Source organism: Protomyctophum parallelum (genome assembly GCF_964188405.1).
Source record: "Protomyctophum parallelum genome assembly, chromosome: 3".
NCBI lineage: Eukaryota > Metazoa > Chordata > Actinopteri > Myctophiformes > Myctophidae > Protomyctophum > Protomyctophum parallelum.
Window position 1 is genome coordinate 14,295,073 of NC_139698.1, and position 21,963 is coordinate 14,317,035.

A 21,963-nucleotide genomic window follows, 5' to 3' on the forward strand; every position below is an offset into this window, starting at 1 on the left:
CTGCGGGACCTTTGGGTTTTTGGACCAGGGCAGGAGATGATCGCAAAGATACTCATGGCAGTCAGGTTTATAATGGGTGAGGGATGACAATAGGAGCTTTAACATGAAGTTAGTAGAGAGCAGTGGATGTGGGATGGGACGGTGTTTCCCAAATGTAGGAAATATCTATATTTTATATAATTTATTTTTACCTTTCCTACTATTCTGTCATTCTATGTCAAAGCCAAGATTTCTCGTAGATTGCTATACTTTACCCATCTGTGCCAATGACAAGATTTCTTTTTTTGTTTTGGTGATTTTTTGGTTTCTATTAATTCATATAGGTCTCCGAAATTATTATCATCCAATTTGCTTGGGGTTGCTATAGCTAGCCGTAAACAAGATGGCCGTGGCCACAGACTCCTGTGTTGACCCCGATCTTAAGACTCTTTTTTTCCTGAATCCTTTCGCAGAGTAATGTGCTTGAAGTGTTTCATTGCTACCTCACGCTTACAATATTAACACTTTGGAAGTCTTTTAAAAAGCTATAGTCGATTTTGCTTCCTGAACATTTTGGGGTGAATTTTGGTTCCCGGCGCAGAAATGTCCCCGTTGGGTCTCATGCTGAAAGAGTTTGTGAACCCGTGTGTGATATACTGTAGTAATAGGAGATAAGCTTCGTTGCTTCGGCTGTAAAACTCGTATTGGGCTCGAGCTGGGATTTGGGTTATCGGTACCAGACTGAGAATTAAGATACCCCGCCTGAAAAGCGACTCTACTCTGTCTGCGTGGAGATTAAGTATATAGAATCTATCCTGTCTGCGTGGACATGAAGTCTATAGAATCTGTCCTGTCTGCGTGTAGATGAAGTCTCTAGAATCTGTCCTGTCTGCGTGTAGATGAAGTCTACCAGAAGTCATCTGGTTTCTGTGACTGCAGCCAGCCAGCAGTGGTGGAAAAAGTACTCACATGTATTACGTAACATAAAGTAAAAGTATCAATACTTCAATGTAGAAATACAAATTATTGTAGTGGAGTAAATGTACAATATTTGTCTCTGAGATGTAGTGGAGTAGAAGTAAAAGTATTGGAAATAATGTGCAAATACCTTAAAATGGTATAAAATTCACTACTAAATGTAAGTAAATGTACATTAGTTTCCACCACTGCCAGCCAGAGCCATAGAGTAAGACAGAGGTACGACATTGAGGTGGCAGAAAACAGCCTGGTCACAACGTGGTTCATGTACTCGGCGTCTACTCACGAATGCATTGGAGCCCATAGACTCCAAAGACGCATTCCGTAAACTTCCGGTTGTCCCTTTTTAAAGGCACAAACCAATAGAAGTCTATGTAAAAGAGCCTGGCCCCATGAAGCCAACGCAGTTGTCGTAAGACTCGTACTGTAACTCTTACTCTATGGCTCTGCGGCCATGCAGCCAGCCAGTTCCCTTCTCCATTAGAATGAATGTCTTTATCCCATTTTGGGCGGGAACGCCTTTTGGTGTTAGCATTATGTTATGCTTTAGCTATTGAAAAATAGCAGATCTACAAGCTCATAGCACGCCACCGAGTGGCGCGCTACGAGCTTGTAGGTCTGCTATTTTTGAAAAATCGAAGAACGACTGACATAGAAACATATAGCTTTTTCAGAAAACTGTCAGGATGTAGAAGACATTTTTAGAATCTGATCTCAGGTCAAGTATGTGAGTGCAGGAATATACTGTTGATCCACCACTAATCTCCTAATTTAACCCTGGGCCCATCTGAAGGCCATAAGGCCAATGTAAACAACACATGGTGCGGCCGGGGAGTGTCCCCTACTACAGCACTGGTTATCAATGTGGGGGTCTCTTTGAAGGGCTTCCAGCTGAATTATTGCTACAGGAGTTAGGAACCAAAATGCACACATACTGTAGGGCTCTGTGACTCAAGGGAATTGGGAGTACACATGGAACCAAACGGGGGGTTGCAATGCCACGCATTGTGATCTCATAGATCATGTACAGGGCTGAAGTGGTTAATGTATGTTTTTAATAATAATCTACAAAGTTAACTATAGTAACTAAAGTTGCCAAATAATTGTAGCAGAGTAAAAGTACAATATTTGCCTCTATTGGAATAAAAAAAAAAATACAGAACATTTTACAAACTCAAGTACAAATACCTCAAAATTGTACAGTACTTAAGTAAATGTACTTAGTTACTTTCCACCACTGACCCTGACTAATGAGTAGTGTGTGCCAGTGTGGGTGGTCTGTGTTTGACCTGCAGTGGGAGGGGTGTGTGTGTGTGTGTGTGTGTGTGTCTGTGTGTGTGTGTGTGTGTGTGTGTGTGTGTGTGTGTGTGTGTGTGTGTGTGTGTGTGTGTGTGTGTGTGTGTGTGTGTGTGTGTGTGTGTGTGTGTGTGTGTGTTGTGTATGTTTGGGGGATGTCTGTGTGTATGCACGGCTCAGAGGTCGTGCCCTGTGACCTCAGAGGAATGAAAGGGCAGCATACAGGCGGAGAGACGGAGCGCTATGCAGACAAGATAAATCGGAACATCCACACCGTTAAGTCGCTTTGGCATTTCGTCGCTTAGCCGTCTCTCCTCGGATCCATTTCACCGTCCGTGAAATGTCCCCCCTTCTTAAGTTTAAGACATACATTAGTGAAATGTCCCCCCTTCATATGTTTAAAGGAGAATTCCATACTAAAAGGCTTTCTTACCTTTCTTTGTAGTTGTTACGTCCCCACCAAAGAGGTCCAGGTGTTATTTTGTGCAAAAGCTCCTTATTGGCTATTTTCCCTACCATAAGCCCTAAATGAATTGCATTGAATTGAATGGGAATTTAATGGGGCTATGGGGTGTTGTGCTAATTAGCTTATTTCCATCGCTCAAAATTATAATTTCTTTGTATATATCCTCTCTTCATAATGTAAATAATACCCCAAGCGGCACACTTTACTACTTCTTTCGATGGAAATAAGCGAACTAGCATAACACCCCATAGCCCCATTCAATTCCCATTCAATGCAATGCAATTTATTGAGGGCTTATGGTAGGGAAAATAGCCAATAAGGAGTTTTTGCACAAAAAAACACCTGGACCTCTTTGGTGGGGACGTAACAACTACAAAGAAAGGTAAGAAAGATAAGAAAGCATTCTAGCATGGAATTCTCCTTTAAGACATACATTAGTGAAATGTCCCCCCTTCATATGTTTAAGACATACATTAGTGAAATGTCCCCCCTTCTTAAGTTTAAGACATACATTAGTGAAATGTCCCCCCTTCATATGTTTAAGACATACATTAGTGAAATGTCCCCCCTTCTTAAGTTTAAGACATACATTAGTGAAATGTCCCCCCTTCATATGTTTAAGACATACATTAGTGGGATTCTTTGTTGTCTTCGTGTGTGCCGCTAAACTATTAAACTTGAAACCGAACTCGCTCGGAAAGTCATCCCCTTGAGAAATGCTGAGCTAGACTTTGGATTTGGTTATTCCGTGTAATACTGTGTATGTGTGTGTGCGTGCGTGCGCGTGCGCGTGTGTGAGGGCTCTTGATGGCTGTTGTCTTGGCGTGGGCAGTGATGTGTCAGCCTCGTCCCCTCCCCGGGACCCCCTGCTGACATACTGTAACTCCTCTTCATTCCACCCCGTCTGATGTTACACACACACACACACACACACACACACACACACACACACACACACACACACACACACACACACACACACACACACACACACACACACCCTGCACCTAATCCCTCCTCCGGCCTCATCCTCCACCCCTCAACCCTCCTCCTCGCTTTGCCTTCTACTTCAAAGGGCATTAAACTCCTGCCATCAATAATGCAAGCTGTTTCTCCATTCACGGACCAGATTGGGATCCGCGCACACACACACTCTCTACTTACCCCAACTAACCCCCCAGCCCCCTCCCTCTCCGTATCCCATCCCTGTCCCATAACTGCCTCCCCACTGCACCCATCCAACCCTGAAAGAGGGACGCTCCCAGGGCACGGGACGGGTGGGCCTGCCATCCCTCTCCATCTGGGTTGAAATCCCCCCCGACACCATCCATCCATCCATCCGTACATCCGTCCGTCCACCCTTCATCCCTCTCCTCTCAAAGCCCCGCCCCCTGTATGCTTCGCGGAGACCCCCCGAGCGAGCCGGGCTCCTCGTGTGAAACGGGATCCGCTTGATCCCGCGCGTGGTGGCCTCGACAGACGGTCAAAGGCCGGTCCAGATTAGGCCTGTCCATCACCCACTGTTAATGGTCTGAAGCCATGGCAGGCTAAACCCCACAGAGCTTTTTATAGGAAAACCTCAAGGTCGCTTCATGCTCCCAAATGGGTTTCCGTGCCTCAGTCAGCAAGTGTGTGTGTGTGTGTGTGTGTGTGTGTGTGTGTGTGTGTGTGTGTGTGTGTCTCAAGCACCAATTCATACCATACTATACCAGTAAGACGCGAGGTCGCGTGCAACACATCCACCTGGATGACAGCAGGCTGCTGGGCGAGCGCTGGCGCTTTGGCATGGGGGGGGGGGGGGGGGGGGTCAGATCAACATATGGAATGAATTCTGTACTGGCCATATATGGAGCGTGTCTTGAGTGTACAGGGTTTGATGAGGTCAGGTTCAACATATGGAATGTCAGGTGAGGTTTGAGGTCAGATGTAGAGTTGCTGGTCGGCTCCATATATGCGGATCTAGGTGTCTTCTCCATGTACTGTATGCTATCCAGGGCTTGATGAGGTCAGTGTCGTGATCTTTATATATGGAGACGGCCATATATGGAGCGTGTCACGAGGCGTGATGTCACAAGGCGTGATGGACTGACAATCATATACTGTATGGAGTCGTGACGGAGCGATGGGCGGGTTTTGCAGGTCTTCATAGTAATCTGTCGCAATAAAGTCACACCAACTTTGATGAGGCAGTATTGCAGTATTATATAAAATATATAATATATCTTAATTTCCTGAAGAAAATGTATTAGGTGTTAGGTGGTTTCTAACCGACAGTAGAGAAATAATGTTGTTGTTGTTGTTGTCTGTGCTGTATCTCTGCAGACTAATGAATCCCACAGGGAGTTAACCCCATGCACAGTCATTGCCATGCGGTCAAGGTTATCCATCTGTAACATCTGTTTCTCCGGCGTACAAAAAAAAGAAAAGAAGAAAAACCTCATCTCACGCCTCAATATGAATCCAATAAGTTGACAGATCTGTCTGCAAATTGCCTCGGTTCCCAGGCGGTGTTTATTTCAGCGTGGAACTGTAACAGTAGCCTATATATTGTGGCCCGTTTTGAGAGATTGTTCCCAATTACATGGGGAGAAGGATTCCATCTTGGAGTGATTTTTGGCTGCCGTGCCTCAGGTGCAGAGTGTCCAGAGAGGTGAATGCTATATGGAGGGTGACCCGCTCTGACAGATTGGGCGGAAATGTACCCCTAAATGAACACATTTCCAGGGCCAAGAGATGCAGTTGTCTTCTCCAATGTCACAGTAATGTCAGTTAAATGTCATGGTCACAAACTGTCTTAATGTTCCTCCTCCCCGGGCTCCATTTTGGTTCCTTTTCTATAGTCCCAATCTTAACCCTCTCTCTCTATACTATGTATTTGTATTTTCTGTTTTCATAATAATAGTATAATAATACACTTTTTTTGTATAGCACCTTTCATGACATCAGATGCAGCCCAAAGTGTTTTACATTAACACCCCGAATTCCCGGGGGTATTTACTGTAGGACCATTAAATCAGAGCGCCCAGCGATTTGCAGCAACGGAGCACATTTAGCGCTGCACCAGGCACCAGGCGCTATCCCAGGCACCAGGCGCTGTCCCAGATGTAGCTGAAGTAGCTAGATGTAGCCAAAACACCCCTGAGGAGATCGACAACAACGGGAGGTATGATCAATTCTAACGTGACTAGCGACGGGACCGCTTTAAGATTTTCGATCTGATCCACTAAAATGGGGGAATATTTTGGATGACGTCCCAAACCGGAAATTACATCGAATGTTGCCCAACAGACGCTCCCAGCCTGTGGAGCGATGCGATCGGTTTTGATATCAATACATGTCCGTCTTTTTATTTACTCCGTGCTGAGTGCTGGGCGTTACTATTTGATAGGACGGAGAACTCCGTTTATGCCGCTCGGAGTGCAAAAGAAATCAAACGAATGAAAAAATTATACAATATTTAACATCAAGATTACAAACAATGAGATGAAAAACATGATCAGGCTGAAAATAGCAGCTTGTGGATCTGCTATTTTCAGCTAAAGCGTTCTCCACTATACGGATGCTGGGGTTTAAATGGTTACATTCATAGCCTATATCTTAATCTAAACCTCTGGACGACTATTATTCTTTATATTTAGCCTCTTGCCTTCTTACTCCTCTAGAGTAATGAAACACAATGTTTTATTTTATTTTGACTGTAAACATTAAAACGTGTCAATCCTGCTCATGACACAAATTAAACAGTAACACTAAATTAAAAACTATTGTACATGAAAATAGAAAGAAAACGTTGTCAGTGCTGCCATCTACAGGTTGAAGTGTTCACTCTGACAACATGCTGTCAGATCATGTCTGTCACTTTGGTGACCACACTGACCAGTGGTGCAAACTGCAAAGTGACAATTTTCAACTATCTACTATACTTTTAGTTCTGTACACTTTGCAAGGTTCACTCTGTTATGTGTCAAAGCAAAACTAATTTTATGATAGTGCTATTTTCTTTTCTTTTTCACTGAGCCTCTCAAATGGCATAGTCCAGGGGAAGTCCAGTGTATACGGTTGCTCCTTTCTTTGTCCTTAGTGTATGTGGTTCATTGTGGCTGCGGTCGGTGGTCTCAAAACCTAAGAACTGAAGAGACTCGTACACACACAAACACACACACACACAACACACACACACACACACACACACACACACACACACACACACACACACACCCTCACACACACACACACACACACACACACACCAAAGAAATGTTTGAGGATGAAAAAAACATTATCTCTTATTAGCTTCTTATTTTCGAACAAAATGCTTGTCAATTTTGTTTTCATCAATTTGCACTTTGCAGTTGAACACTCTCTGAGTCATCCTTAACCTTTTTTGTGGTGTGCAAGTCTTTGACCTCTTCGGTAGTATTGAAATGTCATCTGAAATGTTTTACTTTTAGTAAATACCATACGATTTAGTCGACAAAATGTATTGATTTATACTTGCGATGTGTGCCGAAAATAGCCCATCTACAACAAGCTCACATCACACTGCGACACGTTGTGAGCATGTTGTAGATCAGCTATTTCCGGAGCGTCACACCCACGCGCAGCCAAGCATAACTACTGGATCTCTTCTCCACTAGTCCCTCCCTTTGGCTCCCTACAGTAACATTTCAGTCTAGTCTAGTTTTAATTTGGTGACAAAATTGTCACTATATTTAGTTTTAGTCATAGCTTAGTAGCCTTAGTTTGCTAACGTTTTGTTTAGTCTTTGCCTGTGAAAAAAGGTAGTGGATTAACCAAATGAACACTAGATGTAGTATAGACCCTGCGACCTCCCAGGCAAGGCGCAGCAGCAGTCAGAGCAGCAGTCAGCCCTTTGCCCCCCGCGGCCAAATTAATTTACATTTTGTTGGAGGCTTACCATCAACACCAGACCACGAGAACGTGCAATGTTTTCTTTTTGCATATAATTGCATTTGTCAGGACCACTTTCGTCAAAATTAAACATTTTAATTGCTTATTAAAACGGCAATCTAATTACAGTATTCCAACTGTGATTATATGTGGCAGCTCTGTTCTGGTGTCGCCCCGCCCTTCCATGCACACACAGTTCATTGAATGTATGTACTTTTACTCAATGTATGTACTTTTACTCAAGCCCTATTTTAGATGTTGTCTATTCGAAAAGGATTTTACTTTGATGATGATCTATTTGATTTTGGTGCTGTGTAAGTATATTTTCACTTTTTTTCACAAACACTTTTTGTCGTTTTACTCAAGTTACATTTTGAATATGGGACCTTTTCTTGTAACAGAGTATTTTATATTAAACATACTTACATACTGGGCATGGAGAGTACCACAGGGAGCAAAGACCCTCTTCTGCATAATTGAATTTAAGATGTATGTCAACTTGCAGGAAAACAACTAATTATGATTCATAGAATCATTAGTCTTTACTAGTGGACATTGATGTGTGTGTGGTTACATCTGTGTCCCATATTGAAGCGTAAACACAGCAAACATGGGACAGGATTGATCTAATTAACACTGTAATTGATTACTGAGTGATATAGGATTGTTCATCAATGAAGCACTCTCTGTGTACCTTCATGAAGCCCAGATAATGGCTCCTACTGATTTAGGTGAGCCAGTAGACCCAGTAGAGAGAGAGAGATTTAGCCCTAGGCGTACATCTTCTCTTCTGGAGGTCCCTGGCACACAGCCTTTTTAGATGGGTGTTCCGCGGCCAAATTCAGTACATATCAATTTTGGCATCTGTAGCACAAAGAAGTTTAAGAACCCCCCCCAAGGACCCCAAAATACTCATAGTCTCTGGCTGTGAGAATACCAGATCTATGAGCTCTTCTAGCTCCTCATCCAGGCTGTGTTAGAGTTAAGGCCTTTGACAGCAGGGCTGATGTGAGCGTTAATGTTTGCGTTGGGTTGAGAGTCGGCCCCATGCAGCCCATGCAGGCTGTCAGTCCTGAGAGACGGGCTGGGCTGCAGCACGCCGCCCCGCATCTCCCACAACTCATTCTGTCTGCCACCGCACGGCCGCCGTCCGCACGCCCACCCCCACCCCCTGAGGAGCGGCAGAACAAACACATACACGCCTCAGCTCTGACACACACACACACACACACACACACACACACACACACACACACACACACACACACACACACACAGATCAGGGGGGAAATCAGGCGGCACAGAGCCACAGAGGACCAACGATAACAAGGCTCTGACTGTATATCAGGCAGCGTGTGCGGTGTGCGCACGGGTACGGATATTCTTGTGTGGGCCAAATGTCTCCACTAATATTGTAGAATTTGATAAATAGACATTGTGAGGACAATATTTTAGCTTTTCCCGGTCCTCACAAGAGAGATGGTTGTTAACTGCGTCACTGCACATACACATACAGTCTGGGGCGCCACCTGTCAGCGGGGAGTGTTGGGCGGGAGGAGTTTAACATAATGTTTTTAAATTATGTTAATTATGTTATTATCATTACAATCTTGGTGTTTTGCCAATTAATTGGGTACCCACTTGCAATATCTTCACGTCCCAGCAGTGGGAGAACTGCTGCTCTAGTAGCCGTTTGTAAATTGTAAGTACATCAAAGATGCGACTATAATCCATCTGTAATGGAAAAGCCTTGGCCTGGAAGAGAGGTCATCAGGTGGTCCCCAACCTTCTTGAGGTGTTTCGACTCTTAACCACAACACTCTGCTTCCTGCCTATAGGGTCCTCACCAGACTATAAGTCTGTGTGGTGTGTAGGCGTCCGTCAAGGTGCTTTGTTTGAGCCTTCTCTGCGTCTGTGTCACTGTCCTCTTCCTCCCCTCCTCTGGGGAGACTCTGGGGGTATTGCTTATTTGTATACGATCTGTAGCTTGTTTGGCGCCCTCTTGGAGACCATATTCCTCAAAGGGACCACCGTGCGTGTGTGCGTGTGTGCGTGCGTGCGTGCGTGCGTGCGTGCGTGCGAGAGAGCGCGTGTGTGTGCAAAACTCTAATCACATCCAGGGAGGTTGACGTATAGTTCAGCTGGTGATGTATGAAGGCGGTGGGTCCCCATGCCTAGCATAACACATAGCGTCACGCTGGTGCTAACCACAGAGATGTGACAGTCACCACAGTCATGATGAACCACCGCAGTGTGTTTTTACCACTGTGAGGGATGCTGTTTGTGTGCCGCTGTCATTAACCTACTGCACCAACCCCCTAGTCAAAGCTAAGCTACTGTAGGTACATTTACTCAAGTACTACATCATTGCAGAAAGATCTTATCTCCATATTGAAACTTCTTGTGTTTTTTTTGTTTGTTTAGTTTTTCTCCGTAAATTAAATTAACACTCTACTTGGTCATACTACAGTGTCACATAAAGGCGTCAAAATGCAGCAGATTCACAAGCTGGAAATGCGGTGGCATTGCTATTTTTAAGTAAAACACCAGCTTGCTTGTTCCTCTACAGTGAGGGATGGTGTTTGTGTGGCACTGTAATTAAGCTAGCTAGTGTGTGTGTGTGTGTGTGTGTGTGTGTGTGTGTGTGTGTGTGTGTGTGTGTGTGTGTGTGTGTGTGTGTGTGTGTGTGTGTGTGTGTGTGTGTGTGTGTGTGTGTGTGTGTGTGTGTGTGTGTGTGTGTGTGTGTGTGTGTGTGTGTGTGTGTGTGTGTGTGTGTGTGTGCATGGGCAAGTCATATATATATATATATATATATGCTCTCGACACATAGCTGTGCCTTTCATCAAGACCCCTGACAGCTTTCTCCTCTCCTCTGCTCCTGTGCGGGAAAGGCCGGCGTGCATGCGCTTGTGCGTGCGCATGCCCGTAGATTTTGAGTAATTACGTTTTCCCTGTGTTCTTGAGGGAGGGGATAGTATAAGATTCATTTTAATTTGTATTTTTATTTCTTTATTTTCATCATGCCACACATGGACATTTTTGCTTCTGTGCCATTTCTACCAAGTCAGCATTTCAAAATAATATTATGGGATATGTTGGCAAGTATGAGTATCACCCTGTGCCAATGTATAGAGGAAATAACGGAAGCTTGCGAGGTGAAAGTCTGCTGTCAGCAACAACGCTGCAGTTATAGGATACTTTTCTGAGCATTATATTGGTTCATTCCACTTAGAGAGGCCAGCTGGGACGATGCCTCGTCACTGATGACAATGACACCGTCTCTGTCGGGTGGAAACCCAGATATGTCCAAAACTGTTACTTATTCGAGTTCAAAAGTAGCACATCTACAAGCTCAAGCTTTGTGTGACACTGTGTTGTGATTAAGTAGGGCGTGATTTTGTATAACGATCTCGCCCTCAAGTGCAAACGCATTCTTCTTTTTTCCCCCCTTTCTTTTCCGCTCCAAGTGCGTTTGCTCGATCAAAGATGAGACGACATAAAAAGTCGATCTCTCCCCGAGGGGACATTTGGCTCGATGATGCAGAAGCCAGCAGCAGAATACAAATTGAGTGCAAGCATAAACATACGCCATAAACATCCCAATACCAGTAAATAAAGTGCAACGTCAGAAAAGTCACATACTGCACATTATGATGGATACACAGCACAGACGAGTGGTTATCAGAGTGGTGTAACAGAGCTGCACAGATGAGTGGTTATCAGAGTGGTGTAACAGGGCTGCACAGATGAGTGGTTAGCAGAGTGGTGTAACAGGGCTGCACAGATGAGTGGTTAGCAGAGTGGTGTAACAGGGCTGCACAGATGAGTGGTTAGCAGAGTGGTGTAACACAGGGCTGCACAGATGAGTGGTTAGCAGAGTGGTGTAACAGGGCTGCACAGATGAGTGGTTAGCAGAGTGGTGTAACAGGGCTGCACAGATGAGTGGTTATCAGAGTGGTGTAACAGGGCTGCACAGATGAGTGGTTAGCAGAGTGGTGTAACAGGGCTGCACAGATGAGTGGTTAGCAGAGTGGTGTAACAGGGCTGCACAGATGAGTGGTTAGCAGAGTGGTGTAACAGGGCTGCACAGATGAGTGGTTAGCAGAGTGGTGTAACAGGGCTGCACAGATGAGTGGTTAGCAGAGTGGTGTAACAGGGCTGCACAGATGAGTGGTTAGCAGAGTGGTGTAATAGGGCTGCACAGATGAGGAGGACCCCCCCAACCCTCACAAGCACTTGGAATTGTAGGAGTTGAGCCATTACATTTTTGCTTGGCTCGGTTCCGATTGTGAAAATAGCAGATCTGTAAGCTCACAACGCCTCGCAGAGCCTACAAACTAGACATAGAGGCCGAATCCACATGCCGTCATCTCCAAGCACAATCAGTAAACAATGTCCTTTAGTTTAAACCACCAAATGGACCAGCTGGAACCCCCTCAAGGATCACCAAAGGTCCCCGGACCTCTTGTTGAGAACCACCAGTTAAAAACACGAGAGTGGCAACCAGTGGACATAAACATTACACTGTAAACTCCCATGAAACATTGCTCCTATCCGGAAAGAAATGCATGCTGGTGTAGCAGAGTGGCTCAGAGCCACAGCCTGATGGCCTCAAAAGTCTAATATCTCCTCTGGTCCATAGGGTCCTTTGGTCTAGTGGTTATTAAGATATTGGACTTTCACATGGGAGACCCGAGTTCAAATCCCGGGCGTTAGATTGGTGCCGTGACCCAGATCGGGTTTCCCCGTGGGAGAAGGTCAAAAGGGGGGTGAGTATAACAGAGTGGCTCAGAGCCCCAGTCTGATGGCCTCAACAGTCTAATATCTCTAATGTCTAGTCACTCTAGTGGTTAAGATATTGGACTTCAAATCCCAGGCGTTACACTGGGATGAGGTGTTGTGTGTCTGTGGTAGCGTAGTACGCACTGATCAGACCTCTGAGGATTGGCTTGACCCAAATCCTGGATGGAAAGACAATGCACGCTAACAGGCTGACCTTTGGGTGTATCTGCTCACATTATTTGCATTATTCTGCTCACATTCATCAGATGTGTGAATGCACTGACATTTTTTTTAAACTACCACAGATATAGCTGAGAGGGGACGAGGGTGCAGTAGTTAGTTCAGACTAGTCATTGGTCCGACAAACGACAACCTACCTCAAACCCTAACCTATAAGCAAGGGAGCAACGCATGTTCGAGCGGTTCCCGCTTGTGGGACTAGTGCGACTCCGTCAGAATTACGTGCTGACGGATCCCAGCTAAGAGAGAGATGAAGCCGAGAGCCCGAGACCCTCATTGCATTGCATAGTTATCTTTTTTTACTTTCAGCAGTGTTGTGTAAATTATATTAAAAGTCAAAACACATTTTATTTCAGACATTTAACCACTCAAACCCTCAATACTTAGTCAACTTGACCTTTGGCCCTGTTCTTGGTTAGCTTCTTGTTTCCCTCTACAACAGACCTCCTGGATGAAAATAGCAGATCTACAAGCTCACAACAAGCCTTGCGCTGAGCTTGTAGATCACTTTTTGCGGCTGAGGCTTGCCAGTTGATGATGCAAAACCTCTCCCCCCTTGACTGTGTTTGTCACTGTCAGCCTCAGTGTAATACATGGTGCGTTACTGCTCTCTGCTGGTGGTTGCCGTTATTACATGAGCATCATCATCACCAGATCAACTCTGGTCCACAGTCACACACTACCGCAGCTTTATGCATGTATATCACTTCTGTATTGTTGTTGTTGTCCCAAACTGTGGGTCAGGATCCCAAATTATTTTGCGCAGTCTCCGCATGATTAGCCCAATGTGCCACATTGTTTCTCAGTAAACAAATCAACATACAGTAGTATAAGTCTCGTATATACACTATGACACATTATCAGTCCACTAGTATATACTTAGAGTAATTTAGGGCAAATTAGGGCTCGTTAGCACTTCCACATTTTGCCAACCAAATGTCGGTTGGAAAAACTGAGCAACTTGTTACTTCCATTGAAATGAACAGTGGGGGTGGGGCTGTCTCTAGATTATATATAACTCTATGACTATAGGTTCTGCATGGTCTGTGGACCGTACCATCGCAGTACCGTTGAGTACTTGCTATCTTGCAGGTTCCGGTCTGTGGACTGTACCATCTCAGTACCATTAAGTATTTTGGTTCTTGTCTGTGGACTGTACCATATCAGTACCATTGAGTACTATAGGTTCTGGCTCATATCCACTCCAGCAGTCAGAAGGTGATGACTGTGGTGGTAATTACATGTCGTCTCTCGGCCAAGAGTCCAGACCTCAACACTATATCGTTCTTTAGTGCTGCCTTTCAAATGTGCCGACAGGCACCATCTGTAGCCTATGGGTCCGAGAGTCATGACTGCTCTTTTATTTCTATTAATAGTTAATACATTATGCCTGTCTGTGTCTGTCTGTCTGTCTGTTGTCAGTCCACATACTGTAATAGTTTGCTGTAATAGTGCGACTGTGTCTCTTTCCTAAAATAACAGATTTTTACGGCAAGACAAAGTTATGCAAAAGGCACAATGAGCCAATTATGGCTTTTCAGATTTAGAATCCTGATGATCGCCTCTCTCATCCCGCGTTCCTGCATCTTGCACTGAGATAAATGCTTTAAAATGTGTTTGAGATAATAACAGAATACACTCTGGCAGTTGCTGTTAGGAGTATTGTGAAGATTGGAGGGAAGTATTGGCTGATCTGGAACCAATTATACAGCTAAGGCGCAGTAGATACATCATGTTGAAGGCATGTCCGCTCCGCTATCCTGTATTTCGTCACCATAAACCCAGGATGTGTGTGTGTGAGAAGTCCGCCCGGCACCCAGACCCTCCTGGGAGAATCCACAGCCAATGGGCTGTGTGCTTTTGAATGTCACATCTTTGTCTAATAGCCAATCACGTGAAGAGTTGAGTCATTGCTTCCCATTAGCAGGACGGTCACGCACGCTAGAAATTAAGACACAGGAACACACACGCATGCAGACACAAACACTATCTGCAGGCAATTATCTAAATCACTACAATGCAGAGTTTCCTTTGGCTTGTCCAGAGGGAGTGAGAAGCAGTTGTTGGATGAAAGAATGAAGCGTGTGTGAACTATAGAAATGCTTTCAGAGAGAGACTAATGGTAATGGCACTTTCCCACTACATACAAGAACTTATACAGTACTGTACTTGAGTAAAATGTTAGGTACTGGAGTATTTCAAATTCCCAATACTTTTACTACTACTCCACCACATCTCAGAGGCACATAGGCCTATTGTACTTTTTTAATCTACAATACAGTGATTTGAAAACTTTAGTTAATTCTCCACCAGGCCGAAGGCATGGGGGGAGAGTATGTTTTGCACTCCGTCCGTCCGTCCGTGTGTGTGTGTGTGTGTGTGTGTGTGTGTGTGTGTCCGTCCGTGTGTCCGTGAGCAGCTAATCTCGGCCACCGTTAACCCGGTCGATGCCAAATTTTGCACACACACTCCCTGGATGCCAACGATGAACCTCTGCCCCAAACTTTCCAGAACGGCCTGTTATAGCGCCACCAGGAGGCCGCTTTGTGCAAAACAAGTTTTTGCACAGTACACCTACAGATTTTGTCCAAACATCACGCAAATTGGTACACAGTCTCTCTAGAGCCATTCAACGAAACCGGTCTTTCAGATTTCTCACACTCCATCCTGATTGGTTAAGATTGGCTTCCAAAGTTCACAGGAGTGCTCAGTTTAAAACAAAATGCTGCAAATCATGAACACATCACGTGATTTCCGTGAAATTGTGCACCCACATTCCCACTAGGCCGAGGACGAAATGCCACATGAACAATTTCAACTCAGCCTCAAGGTGGCGCTATAACTGGCCAAAACGTGTTTTTACCTCTAACTGCACGGATCTGTGGATAACTTTGTATGCCAACTCCCTAGAGGCAAAGGAAAAACCTTTGTCTGGAATTTTTCACATCTGCTCTTTATAGCGCCACCAGGAGGCCGACATATGTAAAACACATTTTCTATTATTACTCCTTCAGATTTTATCCAAATTTCACGCAAATCGGTACACATGATCTCCATAGTCATGTGATCAAGACAGGTTTGTTTGATTTTTCATATTCCATCCTGATTGGCCACGATTGGCTCCTACAGTTTTCAGGAGTAGCCCGCTTTGTACAAATCGCCACAACTCCTCAACGCAGCGTCCGATTGCGATGAAACTGTGCATGCATATTCCCACTAGGCTGAGGAAGAATCCTGGTGGAGACCTGTGCCCAGAAGGGCACTTTTTCTAGTTATAGTTGCTTTGTTGCTTTGCTTTTTTTAACTAGGAGAAACGTAATTTCGTTTTTTTTCTGCTGCTAAAGTCGGAAACAAATGACAAAATAAAGCAATCTTGAATCTTTAATCTTGAATCTTGAATCTTGAATCTTGTACATTTGTATTATTATTGCAAAACATACCAACATTCGGCTATTTGAAAATAGATGATCTACAAGCACAACATTCAAATGTTTTCGAAATGAGTGCAAATAGCCCATCTTAGTTCATGAAATAATTGCTAATATATTATTTTATTACATAATTGATTAATAATCTATTCCCATATTTTACATCTCATTAGATGCATTTAAGTTTCAAAAGGTTCAAAACGTAAAAGTAGTGAAAATAGTTCAGAACGTGTCAATGCAAGGCATTGTGAGCGTTTTGAATCTTGCCCGACTCGGACTAACTAAACTAAACCAAACAAAATGAGCAAACCTGCTTTAAAAACTAATTGCAACTGCAGTGCATAGTTCCCTCATTACAAAGACAAATGCACATTCGAGAGTTCCCTGGTGCAAAAACAATACAAATTGTCAAATATTAGGCCTACCTAAGAAAGTGGCAAACATTTAAAAACGGTAGATCTACAAGCTATATTTTCTATTTGTTTTTAGGATATTTTCACAATATTTATCTGTGAAACCAAGTCAAACTAAATATCCCGGGAATGCCTCAACTCAGGTCGCATCCTGAAAAGGTGGAGAACCACCGGTTTTGGAAACACAGCAGTGCTAGTGTGTGGCTAACTCCTTTCCCGCTGTTTCTCAAATCACAGATTGGGACGATCAAATGAAACCTCTCTCTCTTACTTAACCCCTGTAATGTGGATGACCCTCTCTCTCTCTCTCAGGTGCTGTAACCCCTGTAATGTGGATGTCTCTCTCTCTCTCTCTCTCTCTCTGTCTCTCTCAGGTGCTTTAACCCCAGTAATGTGGATCTCTCTCTCTCTCTCTCTCTCTCTCTCTCTCTCTCTCTCTCTCTCTCTCTCTCTCTCTCTCTCTCTCTCTCTCTCTCTCTCTCTCTCTCTCTCTGGTGCTTTAACCCCAGTAATGTGGATGTCTCTCTCTCTCTCTCTCTCAGGTTTTGGGCACGCCGTCTGAAGACTCCTGGCCTGGAGTTCACTCCCTGCCTCACTTCAAACCAGGTGAGACCCCATGCAGCCTCACACTTTAGCTCACACTTTAACGTTTTCCTCTGATCAGGTCACTTTGGTAGAGGTATAAGAAATTTAAAAAAAAGTGTGTGTGTGTGTGTGTGTGTGTGTGTGTGTGTGTGTGTGTGTGTGTGTGTGTGTGTGTGTGTGTGTGTGTGTGTGTGTGTGTGTGTGTGTGTGTGTGTGTGTGTGTGTGTGTGTGTGTGTGTGTGTGTGTGTGTGTGTGTGTGTGCGCGTTACTATACTAGGGCCAAAAGTATAGTAGAATCTACAATTTGAGAAACATACTTTTATTTGTTAGGACAATTCTCCTGGTCCTCACAAGAGAAAAGGCGTTGATATGGTTAATAAGATGTGGGGAGTTATAGGCTTACAATTAGATCAAATAAATAAGAATGCATGGATTCAAGTGGCACTTTGTAACTATTTTGCGAATAAAATGTAATTCTGTCCAAGCTGTATGGTAGAGCATGTTAATACAATATAATTGTGGTTGTATCTTGTCTCCCTGCTCTTCTATTGAGACATCTTAGATCGTGTCAAAGGTCACCTCTCACCTAGACACAGAATCTGACATGGATTCTGACCGACAGACCTACAAGCCCTACGAGCTTGTAGGTCTGCTATTTTAGAAGAATTGTGAAAATGTGCCTCAAATCTTTGAACGTTTTTAACTCTAATCTTTGCTTCTATAGAGCACCGAAGTCCTAACGTCACTGTCAGTAGAGGGCGTCAATCCACAGGTTTGTGTACTTTTTATTTGCATTGTAATCTCCATAGGGGGATTTTAGATCGCCTCATATAAGAACTGTTTGAAAAATAAAACTGATCACCACGGCCTTTTCACTCATATGGATATGAAGCATCGACTGAAGGTGGAAATGTACAAATATACACAAAGAATAACAAAATAAGCGTTAGAAACAACACAAACAACCCAGAGACTACATTTCCGGGTAGGCGGGTGGCTGCATCTGCCTGTCGCACAACAGAAACTGAATGTTAATTACGTTTATTTTTATTTTATTGATATTTAATGTTTCGTGGTTAGTACGAGTCGAGTCACCACCAGCTGAGCTTATGTCAACGAGGAATCTCAGGAACACAATATGTTGACAGCTGGGCATGGCGTATATTAGCAGCGACATTGCCTTCATATGTAGTTTCAAGGCTTTTGCGGCCACATTAATTCAATTTTCTACAGAAACTGGCTATATCAAATATGAATGGACATCATTAACGACGCACAGCCACCGGGGTGGTCGGTTTATTTTTCAAACACAGTTCTTATATGAAGCGACCTAAAATCGCCCTATTGAGATTTCACTGCAAATAAAAAAATACATGAACCTGTGTATTGGCGCCCTCTACTGAAAGTGACGTCAGACTTCGGTGCTCTATGGGGGAACAACATATTTTCGAATGGGGGTTGGCCAATTACATATATTTTTTGGGGTCCTTGTTTGATATGAAATATTGGGCACCACTGACATATAGAAACATAGGTATTTCAGAAAGCTGTCAAGATTTAGAAGACAACATTTCGACGTCAGGCCTACAGTAAATGGGTTAAGCAGGAAACCATGCCAGGTTGTAATCCATGCAGGATAGGGCGTCTCCTTTCGCACTGTTTCACTAAGCACACATTAGGACTTGGCCATACAAACAGTTTCAGTCATGAGATTTTATTTAGCTTTTAATCCATGAGTGCAGCTTTAAAGATTTAAATATTTAGAGACTAGTTTAAAGTAGTTTAAACAGGTTCCATTTCTACTCTCTCAGATTTGCGGGGACTTGTAATTAATTTTGTTGTGCGCCAGGGCTATGCAGAGCTTGTGTGTGTGTGTGTGTGTGTGTGTGTGTGTGTGTGTGTGTGTGTGTGTGTGTGTGTGTGTGTGTGTGTGTGTGTGTGTGTGTGTGTGTGTGTGTGTGTGTGTGTGTGTGTGTGTGTGTGTGTGTGTGTGTGTGTGTGCGTGCTGTTGGACAGCGAGCACAGCTGTCCTGCACAGTATGTGAGGGGCACTAACAAGAGCCAACTGTAGCCAGAGCCACAGGATGTGAGATTAGCTGTGTGCGTGTGCGCTCGCATGTCTAGGTGCGTGTGTGTGATCGTGAGTGCGTGTCACACCAGTTACTCACCTAATTGGTCACTGGAGATGGAGGTCTGCATCACATGGCTTCATCACGCCACACAGACCCCCCCAAACCAGCCCACCTTCATCCTTCCATAACCCCCCAAACCAGCCCACCTTTATCCTTCCATAACCCCATGCCCTGCTATGCGTTTCAAGCTCGTAGAGCTGGCTATTTTCACTATTATTGACATCCTTGGAATGTTCTGTTTTCCTTTGAAGGTTTTTCCTTAGAATTTTGAATACGCACTAGTCTTTTTTTTTAACTTAAGAATATAAGCACAAATTTGATAGAATAACTTTGTTGTCTTTGTTGTTACATCACAGGTTTACATACAGGTGTAAAGGAGCGAGTGAAATTCATGTCAAGGGTAGACAGAAATCTGATGAATAATATCAGTGGTTTTCAACCCTTTTCATATCAAGGCCCATTATTTATTCAGCATTTGGGCCACGGACCACCATTTCATGAGATCTAGTCTCGGGCAGACCCAATACTTAGAATATTATGTTGTCGTTGGATGAGATTTTGTCCACAATTCCATGTTGTAATGATGTGGCACCAGAGAGACAACAGGCAAATGTTGATCAAAATAACAATGTAAGGGTCCATTTGGTTTCATTTAACGCTCAATTCTTTAAGGGTCTATTTGGTTACCAACTCTCCATCATTTAGCTAGGAACCACCTGGAACCCCATCAAGGACCACTGGTTGAAAACCACTAACTAACATGAAGAAAGCTCTTGTTTGTGCAGGCAGTTGGTCAATTAAGTATATTGATGCAATTTGATGAGGAGTCAGCAGGTGGCAGTATCGTCTCATCCATGGCTACTGTGTTGAACGCAGCTTCACCCTCCCTCTGAAGCTTGTGTCTTCTTTATCTGTGTTCCATTGCTTAAGAACTCTGCCTGTTCTTTTTCTGGGTCCGATATTATCTACAAGAACCTTGTTCTTTCACTGCTGTGTTCACAACAACACCACCACCACAAACCTTTGGTCTTCAGACAGACACCACACATAACAATGTGATTCTTGGCCTGTGCGATATGAGGTCTGCTGTTCGTTTCGGCCAGTGGTGGAAAAAGTACTCAAATGTTTTACTTAAGTAAAAGTATCAATACTGCAATATAGAAATACTTTGTTTCAAGTAAAAGTCTGGAGTTTTCCATTCCCTGCGTTTTACTCCACTACAATTATTTGAAAACTTCAGTTACTAGTTGCTATGCAGATTTTAGATTATTATTACAAATTAACAGCAATGAACCAATTAAGCCCTATAATTATACTTCCACAACAACGTATCGCAACACAATGTGAGCTTACCTTTATACCTTTAACTCAAGTAAAAATGTGAATACTTCCACCACCACCACCACCAGCCTCCATACACAAACATCTCTCATCCCCACCCCCTCCCTTATCTACATCATAACCCCCACCCCCCACCTCCCCACCCCTGGGTGTTGAGTCTGATTCCTTCTCCTCTGGCACCCAGGCTGGTTGTGTCCAGCCAGGGCCAGTTCTGGCACACTGCAGTGTCTGGCCGTGCAGAGGGCTGTGTGTGCAGTCCTGGACTCACTGCAGAGGGCTGTGTGTGCTGGACTCACTGCACTGGGTTGACTCCATGGCTGGCTGGCTGACTGGATGGCTGGCTGACTGAATGACTGGCTATGGCTGGCTGACTGAATGACTGGCTATGGCTGGCTGGGTGACAGTATTAGCTGACTATAGCCTATACTATAGCCTTATATGTCGGCTATTTTCTACACACGACACTGCTTTGTGACAAAGTATAAATCAGGCTTAACTGTCTGTCTGTCTGACTGACTGTCTGACTGACTAATTTACTTTTTTGATTGATTAAATACTTTAACAGTTTGCAAATACTACAGTGGTATGGTTTTACAATGATACAATGAATTACTAACTTGCTGTCTGGCTGGCTGGGATGTTGGCAGCCTCAGACTTGTTTGTGTCCATGACATGGTCCACACAGAGTTTTTATTTTATTTTTTTAGCCCAGGGCGTGATTTGAAGTGAGCTGCGAGAGAGACAGCACAGCACAGCACAGCACAGCACAGCACAGCACAGCACATGCAGCGCCCAGCCTCATGCACACATGCCCATATTAACCCAACATCAATAAGTTCGTAGGACCAGGCACACGAATGCCGAAGAGTTCTCCCAAGTAATTAGAGTATTATACTCAGACCATATAGGCACTCAAAGCCATAAACAAGTAAGATAACCTTTTGAGTAGAAGAATGTGGAGTTCAACTATTAATTTAATGGTGGGAAGAGTATAGTTGTAAACTGTAATGGAGTAAATGTACCATATCGTAACGGCATGTAAAACCTTTATCCAAGTAAATATTTAACCTTATTGAAAAATGTATACTATAATCATAAACCTTTTAAGGATAGAAATAGTTTTAGAGAAACCTACTCAATACTTTAACATGAGAGAATATGAAAAATACCAGAGTAAAATCACCTTGTTCAGTAAAACCCATAGGAAGGATTGACACAAGCAAGAAAGGAGTCGAGACCAGCAGCGTAAGTTTTTAAATGATAACCAAAACAGCATCAAAGAGTTCTCCCAACTGACACATCATCAGTGAAAGTGTTATATAGTACAGAATTCAAAACATCAGGAAGTATTCCTTTCTGAGGTCAGAGAGGTTTACAAAAGTGAATAATAGCAACATCTACAGGATGGAAG

The 21,963-nt window shown here is 43.8% G+C and overlaps 1 protein-coding gene across 5 annotated transcripts in view; it reads left to right on the forward strand.

Annotated features, from left to right (window-relative positions):
* cdk14 (cyclin dependent kinase 14) overlaps positions 1-21,963 on the forward strand; it is a 276,173-nt gene that overhangs the window by 174,473 nt on the left and 79,737 nt on the right. For 3 of the 5 annotated variants that reach the window (XM_083761515.1, XM_083761517.1, XM_083761519.1), the window contains 2 exons: positions 17,036-17,099; positions 17,804-17,851. In XM_083761515.1, the coding sequence (XP_083617641.1) occupies positions 17,036-17,099; positions 17,804-17,851 (112 nt within the window). The remainder of the gene's footprint in view (positions 1-17,035; positions 17,100-17,803; positions 17,852-21,963) is intronic. The other 2 variants (XM_083761516.1, XM_083761518.1) reach the window with 1 other exon arrangement.